The following is a 26,713-nucleotide window of genomic DNA, read 5'->3' on the forward strand; positions in this document are numbered from 1 at the left end:
CCCTTGCCATGTGCCAGACATGTCTAACCTGTTGTTGCATGTAGAGCTGTCATTCCACTGAGTCATGGTACACTGAGTGGGGTATCTTGGCCACAAGTGCACAGCAGGTCGGGGTTGGAGCCAGGAGTCAGCCTTGACCTTTTGACCCAGTGCCCCCACTTTCACCATCCTCAGGAAGGCTGCCTCCAGCACCCTGGGAAGCCCGACTTGAGTGTAGTTCACCCTGGGTGGTGGGTGCCCAGAGCCAGCTCAGGCCAGGGGGGGAGGTGGTCTCAGGGAGCCCAACTTCAGCCCACTGGGGGTGGCAGTAGCCTGCTCTCCTCCACAGGCAACAAGCAACTGTCCGTTCCCCAAGGCCACCCTGGCTCCCTGCCCCTTGCAGGCTTGGATAAACCTGACTGGAACCCCCATGTCACAGTCCTAAGGGGGAACAGAGCCTTCCCATGACAACCACGCTTCAAAGGCTGACACGTTTCTGCATCTCTCTTTCCTGGGGCTCCCCTCCCTGTTTCAATGTTTGCTCACACCAGGCACTGCATGATTTCTCATTGTTTACTAGAGATTCTCCAGGTCACACATGCCCTCTGTCATCTTTCTGGTTTTTTCCAGCTTCCTGAACTTCTCTGGTCTCTCTTCCTCCTTCTTCCCTTTTGGAAGCAATAGATTCTCACCCCTTTCTCTCTGAATAGCTTCTCCCACTTTCACCTCCAAGGACTTTCCTAAATATTTCCCTTTCTGAAGGGGAATTTTGGTAAATAACATTTTCTCAATTTCACTAACATCTAATTACTAAATTGGGTCCTGCCTTAGTTCAGGCTGCGATAACAGAATATCACAGACCAGGTGGCTCAAACAACAAACATGTATTCCTCACAGTTATGGAGGCTGAAAGTCCAAGATCAAGGGGCCAGCATGGATGAGTTCTGGTGACAGCCCTCTTCCTGCCCTAGACGGAAGATTTCTCACTGTGTCCCCAAAAGGTGGAAGGATCAAGGGGTTCTCTGGTGTCTCTGTTACAAGGGCACTAATCCCATTCATGAGGGCTCCACCCTCATGTCCTAATCACCTCCTAATACCATCACATTGGAGGTTAAGATTTCAACATATTAATTTTAAGGGACACAAACATTCAGTCCATAATAGGCTTCTCAAATGAGGGGAAAAGCCGTGGGTAAGGTGGTGTGCACACTTGGCCCTTGGAATCAGACATTGCTCATTCACATCATTGACACTGTGGCTTTCTCTGCTGGTCTTCCGAGTATCCCGCTACCAGGAGCTGCTGAGCATCAGTTGGACACTGAGAAAGCCAACCCCCCAGCCCGCCCCACCCCTTCAACCTAACCACTCAAGGTGGGGCTCTGCCCTGTTCTGTCCGTCCTGTCTCACGCAGGAGGGACACACCTGGGTGGCTCAGGAAGTACAGTGTCAGCTGAACTGAGTTGAAGCAGAAAGTGGTTCCATAGATGGACAGCAGGGGGCACTGCCCATCAGGACTGCCAGGCACAGTGCCTGCTGGTAAGAAGAGTGGGCCTGGAAAGGAAGCTGGGCTGTGTGTCCAGAGATCAGAAGAAGAAATCCCTGCAGAACTGTTGAGGGGAGCATAGAGGAGGGTGGCCAAATATGGGGAGGTTAGAGGCCAACTCTCCAAGCCTGGTTCCTAGAAGACCCTCAAAAGTGGCGGACGGCTGGAGGGCTCCTCAGGCTTGAATGAGAAAGACCACTTAACACAGAGGTGTCAGAGCCGCAGGTATGAGCCTGATCTAAAGGCCTGTTAAACCCTGCTAAAGGGACACAGTGGCTGTGACCAATGTAAACTGGTTACACAGGCCTCTGCAAATAGTTCAGCCATTGAGGGACACTACCCTAGGGCTTGTGTGGGGTCCTGGGAAGGGGAGGGGGGCCCCAGGGGATGGAGCTGGACAATCCTACAGTAAAGCCAATGAGCTCAGAGAGGGTTACATTCAATTTGAAGAAACAAAAGAAGTGCAGAGTAAATCCATATGCAATGGGCTGAATTGTGTCCCCCAAAACTCACATGTTGGAGCTCTAATCCCCATTCCTATATAATAAAGCAGTAATATGCAAATTGACCATCATGTCCTAGCACAAGATGGCCACCCCCATGTGGTCACAAGATGGCTGGCAGGGGAGGGCAGTTGTGGGCAATTAGGCCAGCAGGGGCGGGGAGTTAGGGGTGACCAGGCCAGCAGGGGAGGGCAATTAGGAGTGACCGGGTTGGCAGGGGAGGGCAGTTGGGGGCAACAGGGCTGGCAGGGGAGCAGTTAGGCGTTGATCAGGCTGGCAGGGGAGTGGTTAGGGGGTGATCAGCCTGGTAGGCAGAAGCAGTTAGGGGCAATCAGGCAGGCAGGCAGGTGAGTGTTTGGGAGCCAGCAGTCCTGGATTGTGAGAGGGATGTCCGACTGCCAGTTTAGGCTCGATCCCACAGGGATGGGGCCTAAACCGGCAGTCGGACATCCCCCACGGGGTCCCAGATTGGAGAGGGTGCAGGCTGGGCTGAGGGACACACCCTCCCCCACCCCCCCCCACCCCCCCCCCCCCCGCATGAATTTCGTGCACCGGGCCTCTAGTGTGACTATATTTGGAAATAGGGCCACAGAGAACACACTTTGCTGAGGACATTACACAGGCCCCTTCCCTTCGCACCTTTTGTGAGACTGTGGGTGCTCTGGGGAGCCTGGGGTCTCAACAGCCTCCCTGCAGACAGCATCTTGGTTACACTTGCTCAAGCGACAGCCTCCAGAACAAAGGCTGCCTGAGACCTCAGGGTGAACTCGGGGGCCCTCCACCAAGCAGAACTCATGTCAGGCTTTGAAGTGACAGCGCTTTGGATCTTGACTCTGAAACTTAAAAGAGCTGAGGGCCAAGTTTAGGTCACGGCTCACAGTTCAAGCACCCGAAGGGCCCCTTCTGCAGTAGCTTAGTGAGGGGGATGCATCTCAGGCTCTTGGCGGGGATGGGATGCTCAGTCCTGAACTGGGGAGAAAGGACGCCTCTGTCTTAAGCTCCCAGAGTCCACCTTCACCTGCCATGCACACCCTTCAATGCCCATTCACAGCTCTGTGTCCTCAGCTTGCTAGAGGAGCTGGCTCTGGGTGGAAAAAGCAAGAGGTGGCTATTATGGCAGTTTCATGGGTGCTCCACCCCAAAAGCATCACTTTGTGGGTCTTTGAGTCCCCTGCCCCCTCAGCAGTAGGGTTCTCACAGTGGCCTCAGTTGCCTCTCCCTGGCCCTGGGTGGTTGCTGTTCACAGCACAGCCTATTGTCTAGGATGCATGGAGGGTAGTGTGGTGTGGGCTGCTCCACCAGGTCCACACGGTTCCTATGTGGGGACACCTCCCTCCGTACCTAGAGACTGTTCTGCACACCAACCTGTCCTCCCTTCCACACAGTTGCCCTTCTCAGTTTCTGTCCTCACTGATCCATTAACAAAATCCTTCTTAACCTCCATTAGTCTCTACAGTCGCCTACCAAGTCTCAGCCATCTCAAACCGCTTTGCAATGACTGATTATTTGTGGCAACTTGCTACAAGGCTGTATCTTACTGTTCCAAATGCCACGAGTATCCTGCTGCAGGTGTACAGCATTAATATAATGATTTTCAGCTTCACAGGGTCCCCAGAGAGGGACTCAAGAGGAATATAGTTGACAAATGCAGCTCGTAGACTAGCATTCTCCCCGTCACATGCTCCCCAAGACCAACAGTCCAGGGAGGGTCAGTCCTTGCCCTGAGGGGATGTGGCTCCTGGGTTAGCAGAAGATGACCGTTGTATTAGCCTTCTGGAGTTGCCATAACAAAATACCACACACTGGGTGGCTTTAACAATATGAATTTATTTCTCATGGTTCTGTAGGCCCAAAATCCAAGAACAAGGCACCAACAGAGTTAATGTCTGCTAAGGGTTGTCTCCTTGGGTTGCAGATAGCCACCTTCTCCCTGTGTCCTCACATGGCTTTTTTCAGTGGGTGCAGGTGGAGAGACAGCGAGGAAGTGCTCTGGTGTCTCTTCTTACAAGGGCACATACATCAAGAGAGCTCCACCCTCAGGACCTCATCTAATCTAAGCATCTCCCAGAGGTTCCACCTCCAAATACCATTATATTGGGGTTAGAGCTTCAATATATGGACTTTAGGGGGACACAATTCAGTCCACAGCAACTGTCGAGGAGTAAGGATGGTCACGGTTAGCCATCAATACCCACGCCATGACTAGGCTGTGCTCAGGAGTGTGAGGAACTCAGAAGAAAGGAGTGGCCCAGGCTAGTGCCTAGCAGTTCTTCACATTCTCCAGGAGGTCTGGACAGGTTAGTAGGATTCACATGTGAGGAGCCACGAAGGAAAATTCAGATCTAACCTGGGAGAGTCAGACCCATCTGTCAGTGGTCAGGAGGGAGAGTCAGCAATGGAGGGCTTCTGGAGAACTGGCCGTGTCTTCACTCCATCAGTGGCCAGCAGGTCTTCTGTGCTGGGCCATGGTGTATTCAGAGGAGCCAGGGCCCTTGAATGCAGCTCCAGTGTCATGGTAAGATGTGAGAAGGATGGAGGGCCGAGCTGCTTCCTGCCTGAGAGTCCCTAACTTGACTGAGATCCATGGGAGGGCAGAAGGGGTGGACCCAGCACTGGAGGGAGCACAGGGCTTGTCGGGGGCTGTGTGGCCCGGTTGCTACCAGAGAGAACCAGATAGAGTCCAAGGTGTGGGGAGTTGCAAGGTGTAGGGTCTGGCTCCTGGCCACTTGGGACAGGCCCCAGCTGTGCCTCTGGGCTAGGCCTGAGGGCGATTTCCTATGCTCTCACACTTGGTGTACAAGTGGCTACTTTGATCTGGTCCTTTCTTGGTTCTTTGGACCTCAATTGTTGGGTCACCTGGCAAAGACAATCAGGAGTCAGCTCTTCCCTGGAGCCAGGAAGTACAGCCCAAGACAAGGTCATACAGCAGATAAGAATCTATTTATTTGGCAAATCAGATTAATGAACTCATTTTTTCCAATTAATTGTGCTAGTTTCACACATGTACAAGTAACAAGTATGTCTCAGATTTTCTAGCAGTGCAAATAAGGTCACATTTATGCCCAAACACCTCCAAGTTCCACTGGCTTTAGTAGCAGGAATTTCAACCTTTTCCAAAGCTAAGTTCAAGGTTTCCCAACTCACTAGCTGCCACTTGCTGCTACTGCCTCAGAGGCATCTGTACCCTAACCCTGACCCTGACTCTCTGCCCCTTATTTGCCTGCTGGGTCCAAGTGCTGGCCCAGGGCTGGGCTCAGACCCAGCAAGTAGAGCCCTTGCAGAACAGCCTGGCCTGCAGTGCTGGGCCTGTGCCCACTCTTGAGGACCCTGAGGAGTCCTCTGTGACTTGTAGGCCAGGATGAGTCCCCATGGGGGAGGGAAGAGGCCCCTTTCCTCCCTTCAGTGTACTGAGATCGGTCCTCAACGTTCACCCACCAGTCCACAGTTGTCACATCAACCCAAGACTGCTATTCCCCTCCAAGGACCTACACTTTATATGGGCACAGCTCTTGAGTCAAGAGTCTCCTCCACGCTCTGTCACCTGGCTCGGGCAGGGTCATGATGCCTACAATCCAAGATTTTGTGCTTATGAACAACATTGGGGATGACAGGTGATCAGACGCTGCTGTCCCTTTTCTGTTAGGAAGACTGCCTGGCCCTAAGCACACTGGTAGATACAAATGCAGCATGAAGGGTGCCACTCACCTCCACTGGGTAAGCTCCCAGTCCCCAATGCTAAGAGAGAAATTGGAGGAGGGGCGGTCCCTAATTTCACCCTCTCCTGAGCTCTGACCCCAGTTGTATCCCCAAATGTCCTGCTGGATACAACAGCCTGGCTTTCTGACATAGCACAGATGTGTCTCCATCCAGGATGGCCATGGGACAGTGCAGCCTGCAGGCAGGATAAGGAGCATCCAGGGCTTGGGGAAGCTGGACAAGATTCATTTCTGGGTCTGTAGAGCCCTGACCCTGGCTGCTGGTCCCTGGAGGTACAGTTTGAGCGGCAGGAGCCTCTGGTCCTGGGCTGATCAATCCTCCATACCCATTCCCACCTCTGTATTGATACTTTCACATTTCCCTCCAGCCCACCGAGTGCACCTCACTACTGAGGCAGCTGCAGGGAGGCAGGGGAGGGGCTCCTGCCCTCCCATGGATCTCAGTCAAGTTAGGGACTCTCAGGCAGGAAGCAGCTCGGCCCTCCATCCTTCCTGCTCACCCCCATCTTCTCACAGAACTCCATGTCATCACGCAATTGGCAATCACCCAACCTCACCTCCTCCTCCCATTAGGTTTTATCTAAACCACCCTCTTCCTCCCCCATGATCACCCCACCTTCCTGTCCACCACTTGGTTGTGGAAGCCTCTTATCCCACAGGTAGAAGGTGGTTGCTCTTCTTCCGAAAAACCTTCCCTTTGTCTCATTTGTTACTTCTCATCCCACTCACTCCATCCTCCAAAACCACACCACAATCTAATTTACCCTTGCAATCATTTGGCTATCTGGAGCAGCTGAGTCATTGAAGGCTTTCAGCTGTCACCACTGCTCCTTCTCTGATCATGACAGGAGCCCGAGCCAAGTCGTGACTCAATAGTTTACAGCCTCCAACCAGGAACTGCCAAGAGCCTTGTGTCCTCAAGATGGTTCCTCCATTCCTGGCTGACTCATTTTCTCCCTCCCAGCCACTGAACAGGACAGCTCCGTGATCACACCACTGTGGCCAGCTGGCCAGCCAGGACTCAGGCGGGCAAGACACACACATGTTCTTTATTCTCCTCTGGCTGAACCAAATCAAGCCTGATTCTGTCTCATCATTCTTAGGGAAACCAAGTCTAATGAATAACTTCCCAGTCTGTTCAAGATAGCAAACTAGTCATATTCAGGCATTTCCTTTTTCCAGGCTCGTTACCACTGCCTCTCCTCCCGCAGGCATGTGCTAAAGCTTCAGGCAGTGGACACCCCTGTGGCAATGGGGGAAGAGCTGCCCTTGGCCTGTCTCCTTCCTTCCACAGCTGTATCCTAATGGCTCTCAGGTCTCACCAACAGCTATCCACTCTGACCCCACTGCTTCCACAATGTATCTGCAGCTTCACCATAGCCTGGTCCACACCATCCCCTTCATTCTTCTGCAACTTTTTGTGGGCTTCCCAGGCCTTTCAAAAGCCCATAAGAAACTTGGGGCTCTTTGTGTGTACTTGTTCTGCTCTGATCATCCCACTTGCTGTCATCTCTGCAAGGCTGTTGGCCAACAGAGCCCCAGAAGGGATTGGAAAGCACAAGTCTGCTCCCCGCCCCCCAGGGATCCCCAAACTAAAGAGGAGCTTGATCCATCTCTATCACTGCATCTTGGCCCAGGATACCTGCCATCATGAATGACCTTCTTGATTCTCTCTCCTAATTCCACTCTCTCTTCCTTTCCAGAATTTTTAGATCTAACAAGAGGTAGGGGAGAGTTGAGAACCAGCCTTGTCCATATGGACTCATCTTCTTCCTCAATTATTCTGCCTCGTGCTTTTTGGACTTAGAAATTAAGAATTCAACTGGTTCTTAGGTTCATCAGGAACCCCCAAACACTGGGTGATTTATGTTGAGCTGCCTGGGTGTGGTGGGAAGGTCTTTGGAGCATAATGATCAGGCACAGCATTCAATGAGCATCTAAAAGGAAAGCAAACCAGTCAAAGCACCATATATCATCCCACCACAATACAGTCTTGGGATGGGATATCTGCTCCTGGAATTCAGGATTGGAGTTTCCTTCCTCTGAGCAGGACTTTCTTCTCTTAGCCTCTGGTGGTGATGGTATCCCAGAGGGCCAGCTGGCCTCCAGAACGCTGGCGGGCCATGATGCCTGTGCGGAATTCTTTGATGACAAAGTAGTAGCAGAAAACATCCAGGCAGCAGTTGATGTTGGAGAGACACATGGACAACTGTAAGAACAAGCTGATATTCCATTTAGCTCTGCACTCCACAATAAAGCCATTCCTCACCAGGAACTGCAAGAAGAAACCGAGGTGGATCGGAAGAAAGGAGACCACAAAGACAGCCAGACTGGATGCAATAGTCCAGATGCAGGCCCTCTGCTGGCCCCAATCTTGGCTGTGGTCCAGTCGGCCAACCAGAATATGAATGCTCCTGAAGGAGCAGAAACCCATGATGCCCATGGGAAGAAGGAAGCCAAACACCTCGAGAGGGAAGAAGACCTTGGCACTCCAGGTGTCATCAGACATATTGTGGAAGCATGTATACCCTTTTTCCACTTTCCCATGGAAATTGTAGATGGGGATACTCCCAACCCACACCAGGACCCAGATGGTAAAGCAGATCCCAAAAATCTTCCTAGGGGACCGGCAGTGGCTGACCAGGATCGGGTACCGGATGGCCAAGAATCTGTCCAGGCTGATGAAGCAGATTGTGAAGACACTGCCATACATGCTGATAAAGTAGAGGCACTCCACAAATGTACAGAGAGATTGTAAGGGAACCTTCACATGGCCCAGGGCAACCTTGAATGGGAGCGAGAGCACCAGCAGGAGGTCAAAGACCGCCAAGTTGATCATGTAGATGGAGGTGGCAGCATACTCCGGCCACCTCTTCTTCAGGAAGGTGCGGAAGCGTTGGATGGCCAGCACATTGAGAAGTAGACCCAGGAGGAAGGTGGGGATGTGCACTGCCAGCTGCACAGTTCTCATCAGCTCATCCACTTCATGCAAGGAGCAGTTCTTGCTTTTGTTTGGCTGGCTCATGTTCTTCCCTACAACATCAACAATAGATTGGATGAAGTTCCTCTCGATCTCTAGAAGTGATGGGTTCATATGACTTTGTCAAGAATTATAAACACTTCCCCTTTATCACACAGCAATTGAATGCTCATTGAATAACCATTAGAAAACACAGGGAATAAAAATTATCTCTAATTCTGCTGCCTACATGTAACTGTTCCTATTTCATGTATATCATTCCAGACTCTCTCTTTTCACACACACACTCACATACCACATGTGTGTGCCTTTTTCTTTTACAAAAACAAAATTATGCATGAACATGTCTCTTTTTTTTCAATCAAAACTCCTTCTGTTGAAAGTAGTAAAGACACCAACCTTGACCCAAACCTGTTTAAGCAAAGAAAGAATATATATATACATATATATATATATATATATATATATATATATATATATGCCTAAGTGACCATCCAACCATTTGACCATCTGACCGGTATCTATGATGCACACTGACCACCAGGGGGCAGATGCTCAATGCAGGAGCTGCAGAACTGTGGTTCTCAGGTGACGCACAAAGAACCAGAGAGGAGGGAGCCCGATTCTGGGGTGCGTCAACTGAGAACCACCCTCTTGCAATCTGGGACGCCTTGGGGGGATATCAGAGAGCCAGTTTTGGCCTGATCCCCGCAGGCCAGGCCAAGGGACCCTACTGTGCACAAATACGTGCACTGGGCCTCTAGTTTAACATAATGGAAAACATGAAAACACAAGTCAGGGCTGACTTGAGCTCCTCTTTCCCTCTGCTCTTTTCCACTCACATTCCCAAAGGTTCGACAGAATTCACCCTGCCTGACTGTAGGGCTGGTCACAATCAGTGAACCACACTCCTCTGAACTCAGGGACTGGGTCTTTGGTTCAGGGATGGACACCTGGCTCACACAGAGGTGATGAAAAGTAATGAAACTCTTGCTTGGGTTTCTAGGCAGGAGGTTGGGGCTCTTTTTGTAGGATTTGAAGTTGGGACGATGTAAGGTCTGGAGCTGCTGTAAGTTCTTGCTATCCCATGGAAAAAACTAGACAAAAATGGAGAAATATGAAAGAAGGGACATTCCCAAAGGGAAATGAAGAAGTAAGGGCCTTCAGTCTCCACAGGGCAAAGAAAGGCCTTTAGACAGGTGAATGGCTAGAACTGGTCCCAGGGTCAAGAAGACCAAGTCTGCGGCATGACTGCACAGGGCTTATGTGATTTGACTGTACCAGGTGTATGTGTGGAAAATGGACAAGATTTGGCTGTCAGTATTCTCCAGTAGGACCATTCTAAAGGTCACATTAAAATTACTGACAGACTTCAAATGGGAACTTTTCAAATGATAATCTTTGAAGCCAGAGAAAGCACTCTATGGACTGGCAAAAGGGGGAGGGGGTATGTGTGGATAGGAAGAGATTAACCAAAAAATGTATATGCATATATGCATAACCCATAGACAGACAATAGTGCTGTGAAGGCCTGGGGAGGGGGCAGGAGTGGGGTGGAGATTGTCAATGAGGGAGAAAAAGAGGACATCGGTAATACTTTTAACAATAAAGATACATTTTTTTAAAAGCACAAAATAAATTCTAAGTATTATTTGAAAAAAGTACATCATTAAATAGAATTCAAAGAGACATTGGCAAAGATACATTGTAGTGGCAAACTTTAATATACTATCGATTTGAACACATCAAGTAGGCAAATATAAATTAGGATATAGAATTATATAAGTAGTATAATGAATACAATTTGATTAGTAGCTCTTGGATTTGGTTTTAAACCAAATATCGAATAAACAGTTGCCAAAATAATTCTCTGCCTAGCAAGAATAAAACCTTCCATTAAAAAAAAAAAAAAAGCGGAAATTATATTGGCTATGTTCTCTGACCACAATATGCCAAAAATCTAGGAAATAAAAAATAGAATTGGCTATTTACAAATAAGTAAAGTCAGAACTACAAAACAAAACTCCTGGGATATAATCTGAAATGACAAGAACTTCCTGAATTGGTTATTTAAATATATATATATATATCAGGAAGCAGCCAAAACTATTCTGAGATGCATAGCCCTCACAGCTTTTTCCCTTTGTATGAAATGTTTTGATTAATTATGAGCCATTGACCAGTACAGACTTTAAGCCTTAATATTTCTTCTTTCCTATGTAAAACCAGGTCATTAACACTGTCTATTCCACCTAAGGCAGAATACCATAGTGTGAATGCAAGTAATAGTAATGCCTGCTCACACGTCTGCAGGCTTCACTAAAGTTAAGAACTAGAGTGCGCCCTGTTTCTCAAGTCAGCAAAGCAAATTCAGTTACACATTTTTCCTGCTCATAGTTTCAGTTGAAATACAACAAATACTACTTTGCATCTCAATAGCACTTCTTATCCATCACACAAGCCCTCTTCTCTACCCTCACCATTCTTGTGAGGTAGTGAAGGGAGGGAGCGAGGACTTGTCCTTTTTTTAGAAGAGAAAACTTAAGGTTAATTTTGAACTCGACCTTGGCAACCTATTGAAAATTATCTAGAAAGTTTTATTTTTTTAAATTAAATCTTTATTGTTCAGATTATCACAGTTGTTCCTCTCCCACCCCGCCATAGCTCCCCTTCACCCGGTTCCCACTCCACCCTCCGCCCTCACCACCCCCACTGTCCTCATCCATAGGTGTAAGATTTTTGTCCAGTCTCTTCCCGAATCCCCCATACCCCTTGCCCCCCATAACTCTTTTTTTCCCCCCATAACTCCCTTCCTTCCAGTTCCCACCCCACCCTCCGCCCTCACTCCCCACCCACTGTCCTCATCCATAGGTGCACGATTTTTGTCCAGTCTCTTCCCGCATCTCCCACACCTTTTTCCTCCCCAAGAATAGTCAGTCCATTCCCTTTCTATGTCCCTGATTCTATTATAATCAACAGTTCATTCTGTTCATCAGATTATTTATTCACTTGATTCTTAGATTCACTTGTTGATAGATGCATATTTGTTGTTCATAATTTGTATCTTTATCTTTTTCTTCTTCCTCCTCTTCTTAAAGGATACCTTTCAGCATTTCATATAATACTGGTTTGGTGGTAATGAACTCCTTTAGCTTTTCCTTATCTGTGAAGCTCTTTATCTGACCTTCAATTCTGAATGATAGCTTTGCTGGATAAAGTAATCTTGGTTGTAGGATCTTGGCATTCATCACTTTGAATATTTCTTGCCATTCCCTTCTGGCCTGCATAGTTTCTATTGAGAAGTCAGCTGACAATCTTATGGGTACTCCCTTGTAGGTAACTAACTGTTTTTCTCTTGCTGCTTTTAAGATTCTCTCTTTGTCTTTTGCTCTTGGCATTTTAATGGTGATGTGTCTTGGTGTGGTCCTCTTTGGATTCCTTTTGTTTGGAGTTCTCTGTGCTTCCTGGACTTGTAAGTCTATTTCTTTCACCAGGTAGGGGAAGTTTTCTGTCATTATTTCTTCAAATAGGTTTTCAATATCTTGTTCTCTCTCTTCTTCTGGCACCCCATAAGTCGGATGTTGGTATGCTTGAAGTTGTCCCAGAGGCTCCTTACACTATCTTCATAGTTTTGGATTCTTTTTGCTTTTCCAGTTGGGTGTTTTTTGCTTCTTCGTATTTCAAAACTTTGACTTTTGATTCTTGCAATCTTCTAGTTTGCTGTTGGATCTCTGTATAATATTCTTTATTTCAGTCAGTGTATGCTTAATTTCTAGTTGGTCCTTTTTCATATCCTCGAGGGTCTCACTAGATTTATCGAGGGTCTCACTAAATTTGTTGGCAGTTTCTAGAAAATTCTTGAAAAACCTTATAACCATGGTTTTGAACTCTATATCCAGTAGTTTGCTTTCCTCCATTTCTGTCATTTGTGACCTGTTTCTTGTCTCCGCATTTTTTATGCTTCCCTGTGTTGGTAGAGTGGCTTTCTGTGCTAGGTGTCCTATAGGGCCCAGTGGCTCAGCCTCCCCAATCACCCGAGGTGGACACTCTTGGTGCACCCCTTTGTGTGCTTTGTGCACAGTCTTGTTGCAGTTAAACCTTGATTGTTGTAGGCATCACTGGGAGGAATTGACCTCCAGGCCAACTGGCTGTGAGAATCAGCTGTGTCTACGGTGGGAGAACTTCTGTGCTGGAGGCACCCTTATGGGGCAAGACTTGCTTCAGTGAGGCTTTGGTGCTCACTGAGTCTGCCCCCTGAGTGTGTCCCTTATGAATCTGAGGAGTTGTAATCTGGATGGTCCCACTCTGACCACTGGGTACACTGGCTCTTGGATCTAAGGAGGTGCTAATTTAGTCTCTGCCTGAGGCTACACCACAGGAGCTACAGAGAGATCTGCAGATTCCTCTTTTTTGTTTGGGGTTTGGAGGTGCCCTAGATGAGGCCCAGCTGTGAAGCAATGCAAGCTGCTGTGGGGCCTTGGGCCTTCTTTTGGATGTTCTGGGTCTCTGACCCAGCTGCAGTTTGTTAGGTAATTTTCAGATTGCAAAGGGCCAGGCCATTCATATGCAAAAGCCTCTGCACACAGCTTGGGTGGGGCGGATCTCAGGGAATCAACAGGGTGGAGCAAATAGCTATGGCTGATCCTCAGTCCTGCCCTAAGAGGCCGCAGGTCTCAGTGTCCCCAGGTAATCGCTGCAAGCACCCCTGAGAGAAAGCTGCCCTTGAGTTCCGCCCGATGCCAGACAGTCCAGTTTCTCCCAGTATGAGTCTGGGTCCCCAGAGACTTGCCCGGAACTGGAGTTCAGAGCCATCGGGAGCTTGTGACTGCCTCCCGATTGAAAAAGACAACCGCGTCCTCTGTTGCCAGCCCTTTCCGCGTGTTCCTCCATACCTCTGCACTTTACTTCCACACTTCCTCTAAGTCTCAGTGTGCTTTTCTCTTTCCTTCTAATTGTAGAATTTCCACTCAGCCAGCCTTCCTGTGGTTCTGGATGATGTTCGTTTTGTCTTTTAGTTGTATTTTTGAAGTGGTTGTGCGAGGCAGCAATTTCAGGTGTTTACCTATGCTGCCATCTTGGTTTCTCCTTATCTAGAAAGTTTTAAAGAATCCTTATGATCATGTCATATCCCAGACCAACATCAAAATCTTAGGGTATGGGACCCATGTATCAATATTCTTTAAAACACACATGACTCCAAAGTACAGCTAAGATTGAGAACTATTGTTTTAGATGATTCATACTCAATCTTTAAGAGCAACTATCTTCCACCTAAATGTTCTCTCAGCACCAGTGAAAAAGAGATTCCATTTCCTTGAACATTGTAGCAGTTTGTTTTAATATTCTGTACTGTTGGTCTCCAGTAACAAATTCATTTATCAGGTTATAAGTGAAGGCTCTTCATTCCCCAAAGCTTGTGCTAACTATGAACCTCCATCTTATAAATTTTGCAAATGGGATATTAGGGAATTTAAATCTTTGAGATAAGAATAGCTTGTCGTTAAATATTTAGGCACATTTGACTCTAGGTTCGATATGCAATAACTATGTATTTTTGTTTTCCATTCGGCACCGTCAAAACTTCGTTACAAAATGAATGTTTACTAATAAGACCAAACAGAAGTTATAAACAGAACTCTCAGCAAAAGCTTTTGGAATTGGCTATCTCATAACCTTGGCCTTGTAGCTCGGCAATACCTCGCTGTTCTCATCGCTGTGCAGGCAGTGCTTGCACACTAGGGTGAAGCTCCACAGCTCCCACAGCTGCAGGCAGGAGAACCCCAAGTCCAGCACCTGTCAAGGCAGCCGGTCAGGCTCCAAGGACCCAGAGCCCAAGGCAGCCCCAGCTTCTCCCCGCCCTCCACCCCCCGCGGCGCTGCCATCGCCTCACAGCCATCCCCAGAGCAGCCACCCATCTGCTCCCATTCTCATGTAACAGCTTTAGTCTTTTTTTTACAAAGGGAAATTAAATGAATTGAGCACTCAACTTAAACATTTAGTATTTAGAAAAACAAAAACAAAAAAGTGGTAGAGAAATCAGAAATAAAATTACAAAGATTAAAACTGAAATAAATGAATTTTAAAAAGAGGAAAATACCAGAATTCATAAATTTAATAGCTGGTTTCTGGGGAAGGGGAGTAAATAAAACAAAGCATATATCTCCAACAACTATGATAAAGAAAAAAGACTCAAATGATCATAACTAGAAGTGAAAGCAGAGGTGTTAGAGGAAGAGAAGAGGAAAAAAAAAAGAAATAAATTATCTTATCATATGAGTGCTAATCCATCAAAAAACCTTAATGTGGTTGATGATTTGGAGGCAAAACATAATGTAGTTGATGATTTTGGAAGCAAAACATAATTTACCTCGACTGATACAAGAGTGAACAGAAGAAGTATTGATTGATTAGACCACCCACCATGAAAGAAATTGAGAATGCTATCAAAGAATTACTCTTACCCAGGCTCTAGCTCATTTAAAATGTCAAGAAACAGGTAATTCCCATGCTCTAAAAATAATTTCAGGACATAAGATAATATTAATGAATTTGTGTTATGAAACCAACTTACCTGAATATCAAAACTTGACCAATGTAGCACAAAAGAGAAAAGCTATTGTTCAAATGACCAAATCCGTTTCAATGTTAGGAAATCTATTAACATTGTATTAACATTAAAGCAAAAATGAAAAGCCCTCTGCTTTATCGGTAGATAGTTTTACACAAAAGTCGTTTAAATGAAGGGATAGAAGGATACTTCTTACACATGATAAAGAGTAACTTGTTCACACCATTGGCCAACTTTGCATTTAATAGTTAAAACAAACAAACAAGCAAACAAAAACAGCCATTTTTGTTGAAATTGCCAATAAGACACTTGCCTATACCCAGAAGTTCCAAAGATGTATTAAGACAATGGAATAAATAATAGAAATGGAAGGTTTGGTCAATAAATGATGTTGAAACTATCAGTAAAAACCAACTTAGATCTCCATCTCACACTGTAGAGCCAAAGAAATCCCCAATTCATTAGTGAATTAATTAAATTTAAAAAAAATCAAGCCATAGAAAAGGTAGATGAAAATTTAATGGACAACTTATGGAAGAAAGCTCTTTGTCATCTTAGAATGATTAAACAGCAAAAGAATAAAAAAAAAAAAACAGACACAACAAGTTTGACCGCACAAAGTTTAAAAAAAATTTTTTTGTTAAAACATTTTAGCATCAAGTAATATGCTGGAGGAAAGAAAATGCAATAAATATTAGATGAATGATGTTTTTTCTCTATGAAGAATATAAAAATGTTTAATATCAAGATCTTCAATAGATCAGTAGATAAAGGGCATAAATAGTTCTGAGAAAAGGATTTAAAAAGAGATAAAATTTTTGCTTATCGAATTTAAAGAAGCTGGTGACATGAGACAGTAACGGATATGCTGGTGAGTATACAAATTAATATACTTTTGGGGTTTGATGACTTATGTTATGAACCATAGAAATCATATTTGTCTTTCATCCAGTGATTCTTAAATTTTACCTTAAGTAAGTTATGCAAAAAATTGGGTACAGAAATAAGTTCATTTTAACATTTTCTCTGGTAGCAAAAAATACACACTCATATTTACCATAAATACCAACAAGAGCTTATTTTCACTTTGATAAATCTAATCAGTGAAACATTTTCTGTCTGTTATGTTTATATTCACTATGTTAAGTAAAAACTCCACAAACTGCAGAATTGTACATTCAGAAAATGATTTCAACTATGATTTTTTTTTAAAAAAACACACCCGTGCTTAGGTGGGGAAAAACCCTAGAAAAAGAATTTCCATATGTCAAACGTAGACTGCATTCTAACAGATTGTGGGTGATTTTTAAATCTTTTATGGTTATCTCTTATCTTTCGTTTACGTGTGTGGGGGGTATTTTTTAAAAAATATATTTTTATTGATTTCAGATAGGCAAGGAGAGGGAGAGAGAGATAGAAACATAAAGGGTAAGAGAGAACCATCGATTGGCTGCCTCCTGCACACCCTGTACTGGGGATAGAGGCCTGACCGGGAATCAAACCTCGACCTCCAGGTCTATGCTCAACCACTGAGACATGCTGCCCGGGCTGTGTGTGTATTTTTAATTAATTAATGATAATATGAAAACAATTTAAATTTTTTAATGTATTAAATATTGGAGAAAAAGAAGAAAAATAATAGCTTTTGACTTCCCGTAAAAGAAGAAAAGTCTTGGTGTGTGTTTGAGGCAGGGGTGGGAGGGAGGTTACACAAAATTTAAAGAGGTGCTTTGAACTAACCAGTGCTCAGCTGATGAGGCAGGGTCTTGGCAGGTCAAAGATGAACATTTCAACACATATCATCTGAGAGCAAAGCATGAATGACAGAGAATTGCAAGGGATAGAAATTGAAAGCAGGTGCCACTTACGAGATGAGAAAGGCATCAAGAACCTGATTATTTATAAAAAGTTTCACCTGCCAGCAGGTCAGCTATTACATCATAAAAATGGCACCTAACATAAAGAGTAAAGAACAGTACATGAGACAAAAAATGCCAGGTTGACAATGAAGACTGGGTGAAGGGAAGGAGCGACATTTAAATGTAATGCTCCCAGTGTTTAGAGAGCTATTCATAGAAACAAAGGTAGAAGTTAAAAGTTAAATATTTCCTATATTGGACATTTCAGTTATATTATCTTGTATATTTTTAAAGGGACACAAGGAACATTCACAATAGAAACTGAAAATGAAAAAATGCACTGTCTCAATATAGAAAGCAGAGGGACAACGAGTGGGAGTTTACACAATAGAACAATTATAACGTAAACAACACTCCCTTACCATTATAATACTCCCTATAAAAAGGGGTCTCCACTTAAAAAACCAAAACCTAATCTAAGTTTGTGGATACGAAGCACAGAGAAAACCAAAAGACATAGAGAGAGGAAACTGATAGGATAATTGATGGTTTTTCAGGCACACAGATACTAGAAAAGAAGGGACTAGGCCATGTGATTCTTTTTAGTAAAAGGAATTCAGAGAGTAACATAGAGACTCCACAAAGGTAAAAGTTACAATAAATAATTAAACACAAAACACTCGATTTATGTTCCAATGAGCAGAGCAAAGAAGTACGTAATGGGGACATGTCAGAAATGCAAAAAGAAATAAAAATGGAGATATAATGGCAGGTAGAGGCCTTAATGCCCCCTCTGGGAATATCATTGATCAAGTAGACAGAGAAATTTGGAGCTCTGAACAGCCCAATTGCTAATAAGATACAACTAGCTGATCAATAAGGACTAAATCGTAAATCAAGGGAATACACTCTCTTTGAGAGAGGACAAGGGTCTTCCACCAATTCTATCCCATTCCTGGGCCCAGCCAAGCACTCCAAAGCCATGCCAATTTTACCTTTTTCTTCTCAGACCACCAAGAAAACAACTAATAATATGTAAAAGGTATTTTTATGCATTCTCTTAAGCAGTCTCTTTAAAAAAATTTTTTTAAATATATATTTTATTGATTTTTTACAGAGAAGAAGGGAGAGGGATAGAGAGTTAGAAACATCCATGAGAAAGAGAGAAACATCGACCAGCTGCCTCCAGCACCCCCCACCCCCCCCACTCCCCCCACCCCCCCACCCTCCTACTCCCCCCACCCCCACTGATGATGTGCCTGCAACCAAGGCACATGCCCCTGACCGGAATCGAACCCAGGACCCTTCAGTCTGCAGGCCGACGCTTTATCCACTGAGCCAAACCGGCCAGGGCTTAAGTAGTCTCTTGAACTATGTGTGAATCAGAGAGAAAAGCAGAAGTTATTGACATATTTGAAAGGATCAAATAAATGCATACAAAACACTGGTGCAGTCCCAACTTAAAGGAACATGGGGATTCCTACGTGTCCTTGTAAACAGGAGAGATGGTGAGAAAGGAGGTGAATCCAGGCTACATGGGAGGAACACGGAGTGACGTGGCCCTTGCAACTGCTCTGATCACCCAGGCGCCGGAGGCTGCCTGTCTGCAGGGCCCGCATGAGGAGGGGCAGCGAAGCCACAACACAGGAGAAGACAGAGAAAGGACTGGAGTTGCTCATATCTCTGAGAATAGACATATTCGCATTCTCCAGTGCTCAAGACATGCCACACTGTCTGATCCACGGGGCCATAAAAGGAGTGGGTTCCAGGTGCCATAGAAAGCGGGTCTAGCTACCAGAGTGTCCGAGAGCAGACAGCAGACCTGGCCATTTGGCGAGCTCTCTGTCACCAGAGGTATGCACACATAAACAATTTTTCAAAAAAGCAAAACCCTGACATGGACTCTTCTGTCAATAAATTAATGTTTAGTGAATAGGAAAGAAAGCATCCCATATGTGAAAAGGGACTGGGCTGGGCGTCCAGAGGCCTCCCACTGCTCCTGGCTCTCTCTGGCTGTGAGGCCTCCATCTGGGTTCTCTTATCCAAACAGCATTACTCATCCCTGTGAACCCAGAGCCTGTGACCTCACCCAGCTGGCTCTCTTACTGCCAACTCGGCCCCGCGCTGGGCTGTGATTCCTGCAGCGCTTGTGCCCCGTGATGCCATTACCTGCCCGTCTCAGCTGGGACAGGCCTGAGTCCATTTCTGTGCAGCTGGGGTACCTAAACCCAGCCGCATGCTGCAGACCAAGCCAACCTGCCTTGCATTGGCAGACTGGGCTTTCCAGAAAACACCAGCCAGAGGAAGACTGCAACCTTAGGGGGTTTGCAGGCTAAGCAGGAATTCCAGAGACGGGAGGGCCAGGCCTGGCTGAGCAGAGTTGGATGTAGTTGGAGGAGGAATGCTCCCCGGACTAGTGTCATCCATCCAGGTTCCTCGCCTGCAATCCCACCCCCCCTGGGGGTGCAGTGCCGAATGCCACAGTTAGAACACAAATATTTACTTGGACGCAGTTATCTGCCACTAACACCGTAAACAAATCACCAGTCTACCCCTGAGCTGGGCTTCTGGGGGACACGATGCAAGAAGGAACAGGACACAGAGGGGACAGAGCATGTAGACAGAATGTCCCTGAGTCCAGAACTTTGCTGGAACCATATTCCTGAGCTTGGTGGCTTAACGTGGGGGCTCAGGAAGTGGAGGTGCCAGCTCAGGGGCTTGAGATGTGTTGAATGCTCTACGGGGGAACTCGGTACGTTCCTGGGACGTTGTTAGAGTTATGCCCATTTTACAGGTAAAGACAGTGAAGTAAAGAGTCTACCCCAGGTCAAGCAGGCAGGGAGGGGCCTCGCTGGAGCTCACATTCAGAGTCTCTCCTTCATTTTGTCCTCACCATGGTCCCCCACCAGCATCACCAGCATTCCCAGGAGTTCTCTCCCAGTCCCCACTTCCGCCTGGCTCCACCTCACATCTCCTCCTCTCCCTCAGCACCTCCCCTCCCCTCCTAAGAACTCCATCCCTCCCTCCAAATGTCCAACTCCATGGTCCACCTGTGGTCCATCTGACGTGATTTCCTTGCTGTGACTGAGTAGGGAACATTAAAGTCACCTGTGTACCACAGAGAGTCCTAGCAAGCCCAGGACAGGGCCATGCCTCCTTCGTCCTGTATCACCCTGCCTCCCAAAAACAGCCCCCCGGGAAGTTCTAGCTAAATGAGGGGGGGACAAGTGAATGACCGGGTCTGTGGGCTCCGAGTGACAGGTGTTCCCTTTGGAGCTGGGACGATTGGACAGAACCAGAGGAGCACTGAGCCTTCCGTGGAGCTCTGGGGAGCTCTCTGCACCCCCTGTCCCCAGCTCATGGCCTCAGGCAGCACAAAGCTGAGCCCAGGCCAGTCCGGCAGACATTTCCTGACTCCCATTCTCCACCTCCACTCTCAAGAAAGAATCTAGAACCCCCAGGGTTCCCCATGTTGCTGCATCTCCCCTCCCCCCAGCCCCAGCCTCTCCAAGAGACACTTAGCTAGGGTTCAAGAATAATGCAGTTATAGTATATAAAGCAAAGCTTCCTGGGGGGCAAGCACTTCCATCACTTACCGCTCTTAAGAGCCCCCTGAGGAAGAAACCTCTATTGCTCCCATTCCCCAGGGAGGTACATTGAGGCCAGGGATGTGACACCGCTGGCAAGTGGCTGGCCTAGGCTCCCTGGCCTGCGCACCACCATGCTCAGGGGCTGCAAGGAGAGTCCTGACTGTGTACTCTCGGGCTCTTGGGGCTTCCCCAGCCAGATTCCTGGGAGCAGGCAGGTGGGCGAGGGTGTGGCACATAAGCCGAGCTCCCCTGGGGAAGGCTCCTGGGCTGCCAACCCTGAGGCTTCCCTCCCCCAGCCTGGTACTGCAATCCTGAGCCAGATCAGGAGGAAGTTGAGGGTTAGTAAAAAATGTCACTGCTAATCAGGGGCAAAACCAGCCCTTCGCCTGCAGCTGCTGCTGTCACAGAGCTGCCAGGGCCACCCCTGCCCCTGTCGCTTGGTACTTCCCGCTGAGCCAGGGCAGGTGTGGACAGAGGCCAGACCAGGGAGGCCCGGCTGACGTCAGGAAGATCACCTGCAGTCCACGAAAGCAAGGTCAGTCCGTGGCTCTGTGCCTCCGTCTTTCTACGTGGCCCAGGGGCTGTTACCTGTTGGTGGTCCTGTGTAGTTGAACAAGCTGTGAGATGTCATTTCTCCTGCAGCCTGGTCGCCAGCCTGCTCTGGGGAGAGTCACTTCCCCTCTGGGGCTCGGCTTCCTCATCATTGAAACGAGGGGGTGGGACCAGATGCTTTTCAAGTGGCTCTGGCTAGGGGCTCCTTCTCTCAGGTCTGAAGGTGTCTGTGGAGTCATCTCACAGGCCAAGTGGTCGAAGCCGGGTGTAACACAGGGACAGCCAGCATCTTAAAAAAGCCCCCATGGCTTCCATCGCTTCTGGGGTTTAGTATCAAGAACTGCCGCCCACAGAAAAGAGGGTGGTGCCGGGCACCTTCATATTTAGGACTTGGGGGGCAGGGATGCCCAGCCCCTGCCTGAGTGTCTTCAAGGACGGTCAGCTCCCTGGCCCTGGCTTCTGTGCCAAGTCTCCACAGCAGTGGGGCCAGCCTTGGGCTGCAGAGCTCCCCAGGGCCCTGCAAGCAGAGATGGCCTCCCATCTTCAGGGCTGGGACCTGCGACCCACCCACGGGCCCACCCTGGTGTCTCCCAGCAGGAACCTCGCAGAGTCCAGACATTCAGGGAAGTCTGGCTGAAACGCACCTGGCGGAGTCAGCCCTGTGGGCGAAGTGACTAGGAGATCCCGTGAGATACCCGAGGCTTGGGCTGTTTTCACAGGTTGGCATGCGGGGCTTTCAGGTGTCTACAGGCACAGAAGCTCCCCGAGATGGGGCTGGGTGCCTCATCCTGCGTATGGTCAATAACAGCTTGTGGGTGACTTCGGGAAGTCAGCTGGGGTCCCCACCCCTCAGGAAAGAGGTTGACGGGACCATGACTGTCTTCCAAGTGTTCGCCCACCGTCTCCAACTCTGATCGCACCCATGTTATGCGAAGGGGAGAACTAAGTTCAATCCCTGCCCTGGGCCACAGAGCCCTGAGCTGGCCTGGGCTCAAAACAGGGCTCTGGGCAGTCCTTCCCCAAGAGAGCCCCCCTCCCCGCCCCCCAGGCCCTTAGGGCAATCTAAGCAGAGGGGAGGTGGCCAGGTCAGAGCATCCTGGGTCCTGAGCTGGCCTGGGCTCAAAACAGGGCTCTGGGCAGTCCTTCCCCAAGAGAGTCCCCCTCCCCGCCCCCCAGGCCCTTAGGGCAATCTAAGCAGAGGGGAGGTGGCCAGGTCAGAGCATCCTGGGTGCAGCTGCAGGCGGCCAGGAACCTGCCCAAAAGCAGCAGGGAGGAGACCCGCAGGTTTCGGGCGGGGCCTATGGCCTGTGGCCTGGGAGGCTCAGAAAGGAGTTGGAACTAAAGGGCCTGCAGAGCCCTAGCTGGTTTGGCTCAGTGGATAGAGCATCGGCCTGTGAACTGAAGGGTCCCCAGTTCGATTCTAGGTAAGGGCACATACCTGGGTTGCGGGCTCGATCCCCAGTGCGGGGTGTGCAAGAGGCAGCCCATCAATGATTCTCTCTCATCATTGATGTTTCTATCTCTCTCCCTCTCCCTTCCTCTCTGAAATCAATAAAAATAGATATCTATAATAATAAAAGCATAATATGCTAATTAGACCGGATATCCTTCCGGACAAAGCTGGGGCTTCGAGGGAAGCCAGGGTCCCTGGTGCCTGCCAGCGGCTGGAGGGAAGCCTGGGTCCTGGGTGCCAGAGAGAAGCCGGAGCTGGCAGCTGGGAGAAGGAAGGCCTACTCTTGCACGGATTTTGTGCATCCGGCCTCTAGTTTAAAAATAAATAAAAATCAAGGGCCTGCAGAGCCATTCACCGCTCAGTTCCTCTTCAAAGGGAGCCTGGTCCACCTCCATTCACCACTCAGTTCCTCTTCAAAGGGAGCCTCATCCACCTCCCCTCCAGCTACCCTCTTTTATAAAAATGAATATTTCCCCACCTGCCCCTCGGGGTACCCTCAGCACAGCTTCTTCAAGAGTTTCTGTACCAACATGTATATAAGTGTTATTTTCTCCCTCTTTTAACACCAAAAGTTTGAGACCTGTGTGGGCTGTTCTCCCACGTCCCTGTCTTGACGAGCTTTGCTCGTGACCCTCATCAAGGGAGTAACGTGTGGTCAGAGAGACTCAAAGGGTGGTGTCCCTCCCCCCCCCGCCCCCCCCCCCCGCCCACCCCCCCCAGCCTCCGGGCTTTGCAGGGTGACACATACTGGGCCAGAGCTGTGTGGGATGCCCCCCAACCGACCCAGGGGAGCTGCTCAGGGAACAGGGTCAGTGACAGGTGAGAGAAAAAGACTAGAGGAGAAGGAAGCAGCCTAAGTGCAGACCCAAGGAGAGAGGAGTTTTGTGTTGTGAGGGGTCCTAGGGTCTCTCTGTGCAGCTGAAGGCCGGGGCATTGGGGGAATGGCAAGAGGTGAGGCTGGAGGGCTGGTGGTCAGACAGGAGGAGGGGCAGGGGTATACAGGGTCCCAGGGAACCTATGCCCTGCACAGGACCACCGCACAGGAAGCTAACCCATAAGAGAAACCTCTGACAATACAGTGCCTTTCTTCTAACCTCCGCCCAAATCAGGATCAGCTCAATGGGATGAGGCCATTCAGGGACTGGACACAGGACAGACTCACTTGGAGGCAGGGTCAGGGTGGGGTGAGGGCAACAGCAGCAGTACCATGAAGGAATCAGGACATGGAAGGGTGTCGGGGTGTCTGAGGGGAGGGCAGCGTCATCTGGGGCAGCCTGATTCCAGTTAGAGCCTCAAGCAGACCGGGGTTCAGTGGTCAGTCCCCCATGTAGCCACACTGTAAACTTGACTAACTGCCTAACTTCTGTAATTGGAGTCACACATTCATTCAATCCACATACATCTGTTGACCATCTCCTCTGTCCCAGGCAGTGATGGTCCAGACAGATAGTAGTCCCTTCTCAAAAACACTGTTTTCAGGACACTGCGTGACAACAGGGGTTAGAGTACCCAGCAAGGATGGGGTACTGGTGATGCAAAGACCCCAGCTGCCACTGACGGGGGCGGGGCCCCAGAAATAAAAGGAGGTCCCAATAGAGAAAGTGAGGACAGAAAGGCAAGGAGAGGGAGATGGTCCCAGCCCTTCCCACCTCTGCTCCCAATCTCCAAGCTCTGCCACAGCTCTGTCCCCAGGCTGCACCTACACATCTCATTGCCCACAAAGTTGACCCCTCAGAGCCTCCCACAGAGATGGAAATGCCCAGTCTCCTTGAGAGTGGGTACTTGGGTAGCCAACAGGATCAAGTTGGCAAAGCTTAACATCAGGCAGGATGCAGTGAAACACTCCAGGGGTCACAACACTTTAGAATCCACCCTTCCCCTCCCACACGGCCCCTCGGGTCCTGGCTGGAAATGCAATAGTGAGGTTAAGGCAGGAAGTTCTGGACACTCAGACATCTGGGGGTGGTCATTTTTCCAAGCTCGCTGCCCCTGCAATGGGATTCACTTCCTTCTGGAATTAATTTTGAATTCATTTTGATTTATGTATACATTTATATCCATCTTGAGTCGGAGAATAAAAAGAGCTTTTCTGATACCAAGGGCCTGGCAGGTCAGAGTTAGGGAGGTCCCAGGCCCACCCCTCCCCACTCCTCTCCACGGTGAGGCCAGCACTCCTGTTCTCAGAAACCCTTTGTCCCCAGAGCCTCCTGCCCCGACATGGAGGCCCCCCGCCCCTCTGCTCACATAAGCTCAAATGCATTGTTCATGGTCCCCAGCCACGCTCTCAGCCCTGGCTCCGTCAGCTTGCTCCAGGACCTTGAGAAGATCGGTCTGGAGACGAAATGTGAGGTGACCAATAGGTGTTAAGGGTGTAAACCTCCTCTGAAAGCCCCACCCTGAGCTCTTGGTGCCAGGGAAGGTGGGCACGGGCCAGAACAGCAGGAAAACACAGCCTTGGCCAGTCTGAGGGTGGCGAGCCAAATCCTCAGGCTCCCCCACCCCGATCTCCGGCCCCCACACAATGCACTCGGGGGCCTGAGGTCACTTGCTGGGCAAGAGGCAGCTGCCCCTCAGGAGGCCCCAGTTTGCTACCTGGGTGGGGTTAGGGGGCCGACTATCCCGGGTGCCCAGGGCTGTGGGGATTCCTGGGACCCTGGGTTTCCCGTGTTAAATCAGCACAGTCCTCAGCTGGCCACCGCAGGTCAGTTAGGAGCTCTGGGGACTGGCCCCTTGCTTCAGTCTGAGGGCTTCTCTCCCCGACTCCACCCCAGGGAAGGATAGGGTCCTGTTGGGTTTTGGGCCCAGGTCCCTGCTTCCAGCTGACTGTGCCCACGATGCACACTTGGGCCCCTTCCTTACAGAGGCCCCTTCATCGCAGAGGCGCCTGGGCCTCAGACCAAACACCTGGGGGAGGGGCTGGTACTTTTCCTCTCCCACAGAGGGGGCTGGCAGGCACCGCAGTTTCAACACTTTAGTAACCACATGTTCAAGGAAAGGCCATGGCCAGACAAAGGGGCTTGTGTTACCTGGGGCTGTGAGGGCTGCCAGCGTGTGGGGACGTCTGGAACATGTCAGAGAAGGGGCTTCAGGTTACACAAAATGGCCTGTTTCAGGAAACTAGAGTGTGTGGTCCGGGGCCCAGGGCCACCCCAGCCCCCGCTCAGCCTCCTGTCCAGGTGAGGGGCCCAGGCAGCGCAAGATGAGGGGACTCCACAGGTCTGTTCACTATTTTCTCCATCAAGAAGTCTCTCCTCCTTAACTGGCTCCTAGGGGGCCTCAAATGGATAACAGACCACCTTGCCACGAAGGGGGTTTTGCCCAATTAGTCCAGTCCCAGGGCCCAAAATAATTGTGTGTTGTAGTCTTTCCTCAGACCTTCACGGGCTCACCGCCAGAACTGTGCACACCCACCCCGAGGTGCACGCACACACACTCAGATATATACACACACGAACACACCAAAGGGCCAACCCTAACCCAGAAACATCTTCAGAGTCACACATACACATATGTCCCCACACCCCCTCCAAGGACACCCACACATGCTTATGCTCCCACAGATACACACTCGTCCCCAAAGACCTTAGGTAATTGCAATATAGACAAATCACACAAATGTGTACCCTACGGGCAGAAAATTATACACTCACCCAAAAACACACAGCTAAACCTCTGACACCCATCCCCTGAGCCACCCACAGACCCAATGCAGCTCCATTACCTGAGATCTGGTTTGTGACCTCCTGGCCGTCCCCATGGCCCCTGCCTGGTCTCCAAGCACTCCAAGAGCCCTTAGCAGGAAAGGTGGCGGCAGGTTGTTCCAGAGAGACACTCAGCGGGGATGGGGCCAGGGTGCTAGCAAACTTGGAGTCACCTTCCTTCCATATGGCACAATCCTCAGACTCAGCGCAGCCCACTAGCCAGGGTGGAGCCTCCAGATCCCCCTACCACTTGGGGACTCAACTGAAGA

The 26,713-nt window shown here is 48.8% G+C and overlaps 1 protein-coding gene across 1 annotated transcript; it reads right to left on the reverse strand.

Annotated features, from left to right (window-relative positions):
- Window positions 1-3,871: 3,871 nt before the first annotated feature.
- On the reverse strand, window positions 3,872-21,369 carry GPR55 (G protein-coupled receptor 55). The gene is made up of 2 exons (XM_070423345.1): window positions 21,327-21,369; window positions 3,872-8,774 (listed from the first exon to the last, which is right to left on the reverse strand). The coding sequence occupies exons 1-2, from the start codon at window positions 21,367-21,369 to the stop codon at window positions 7,804-7,806; spliced, it is 1,014 nt and encodes a 337-aa protein (XP_070279446.1). The 3' UTR covers window positions 3,872-7,803.
- Between the last annotated feature and the right edge of the window lie 5,344 nt (window positions 21,370-26,713).

Source organism: Myotis yumanensis, unplaced genomic scaffold (genome assembly GCF_028538775.1).
Source record: "Myotis yumanensis isolate MYYU_CA2020_CCGP unplaced genomic scaffold, mMyoYum1.0.hap1 SCAF_8, whole genome shotgun sequence".
In the NCBI taxonomy this organism is placed as follows: domain Eukaryota; kingdom Metazoa; phylum Chordata; class Mammalia; order Chiroptera; family Vespertilionidae; genus Myotis; species Myotis yumanensis.

Excerpts from the sequence above, each read along its gene's own strand:
- GPR55 (XM_070423345.1), bottom strand. The coding sequence starts at position 21,369 with ATGACATCTCACAGCTTGTTCAACTACACAGGACCACCAACAG. Across the intron at positions 8,775-21,326 it reads CTACACAGGACCACCAACAG|GGAAGAACATGAGCCAGCCA; the intron begins GTAACAGCCCCT and ends TTGATGTTGTAG.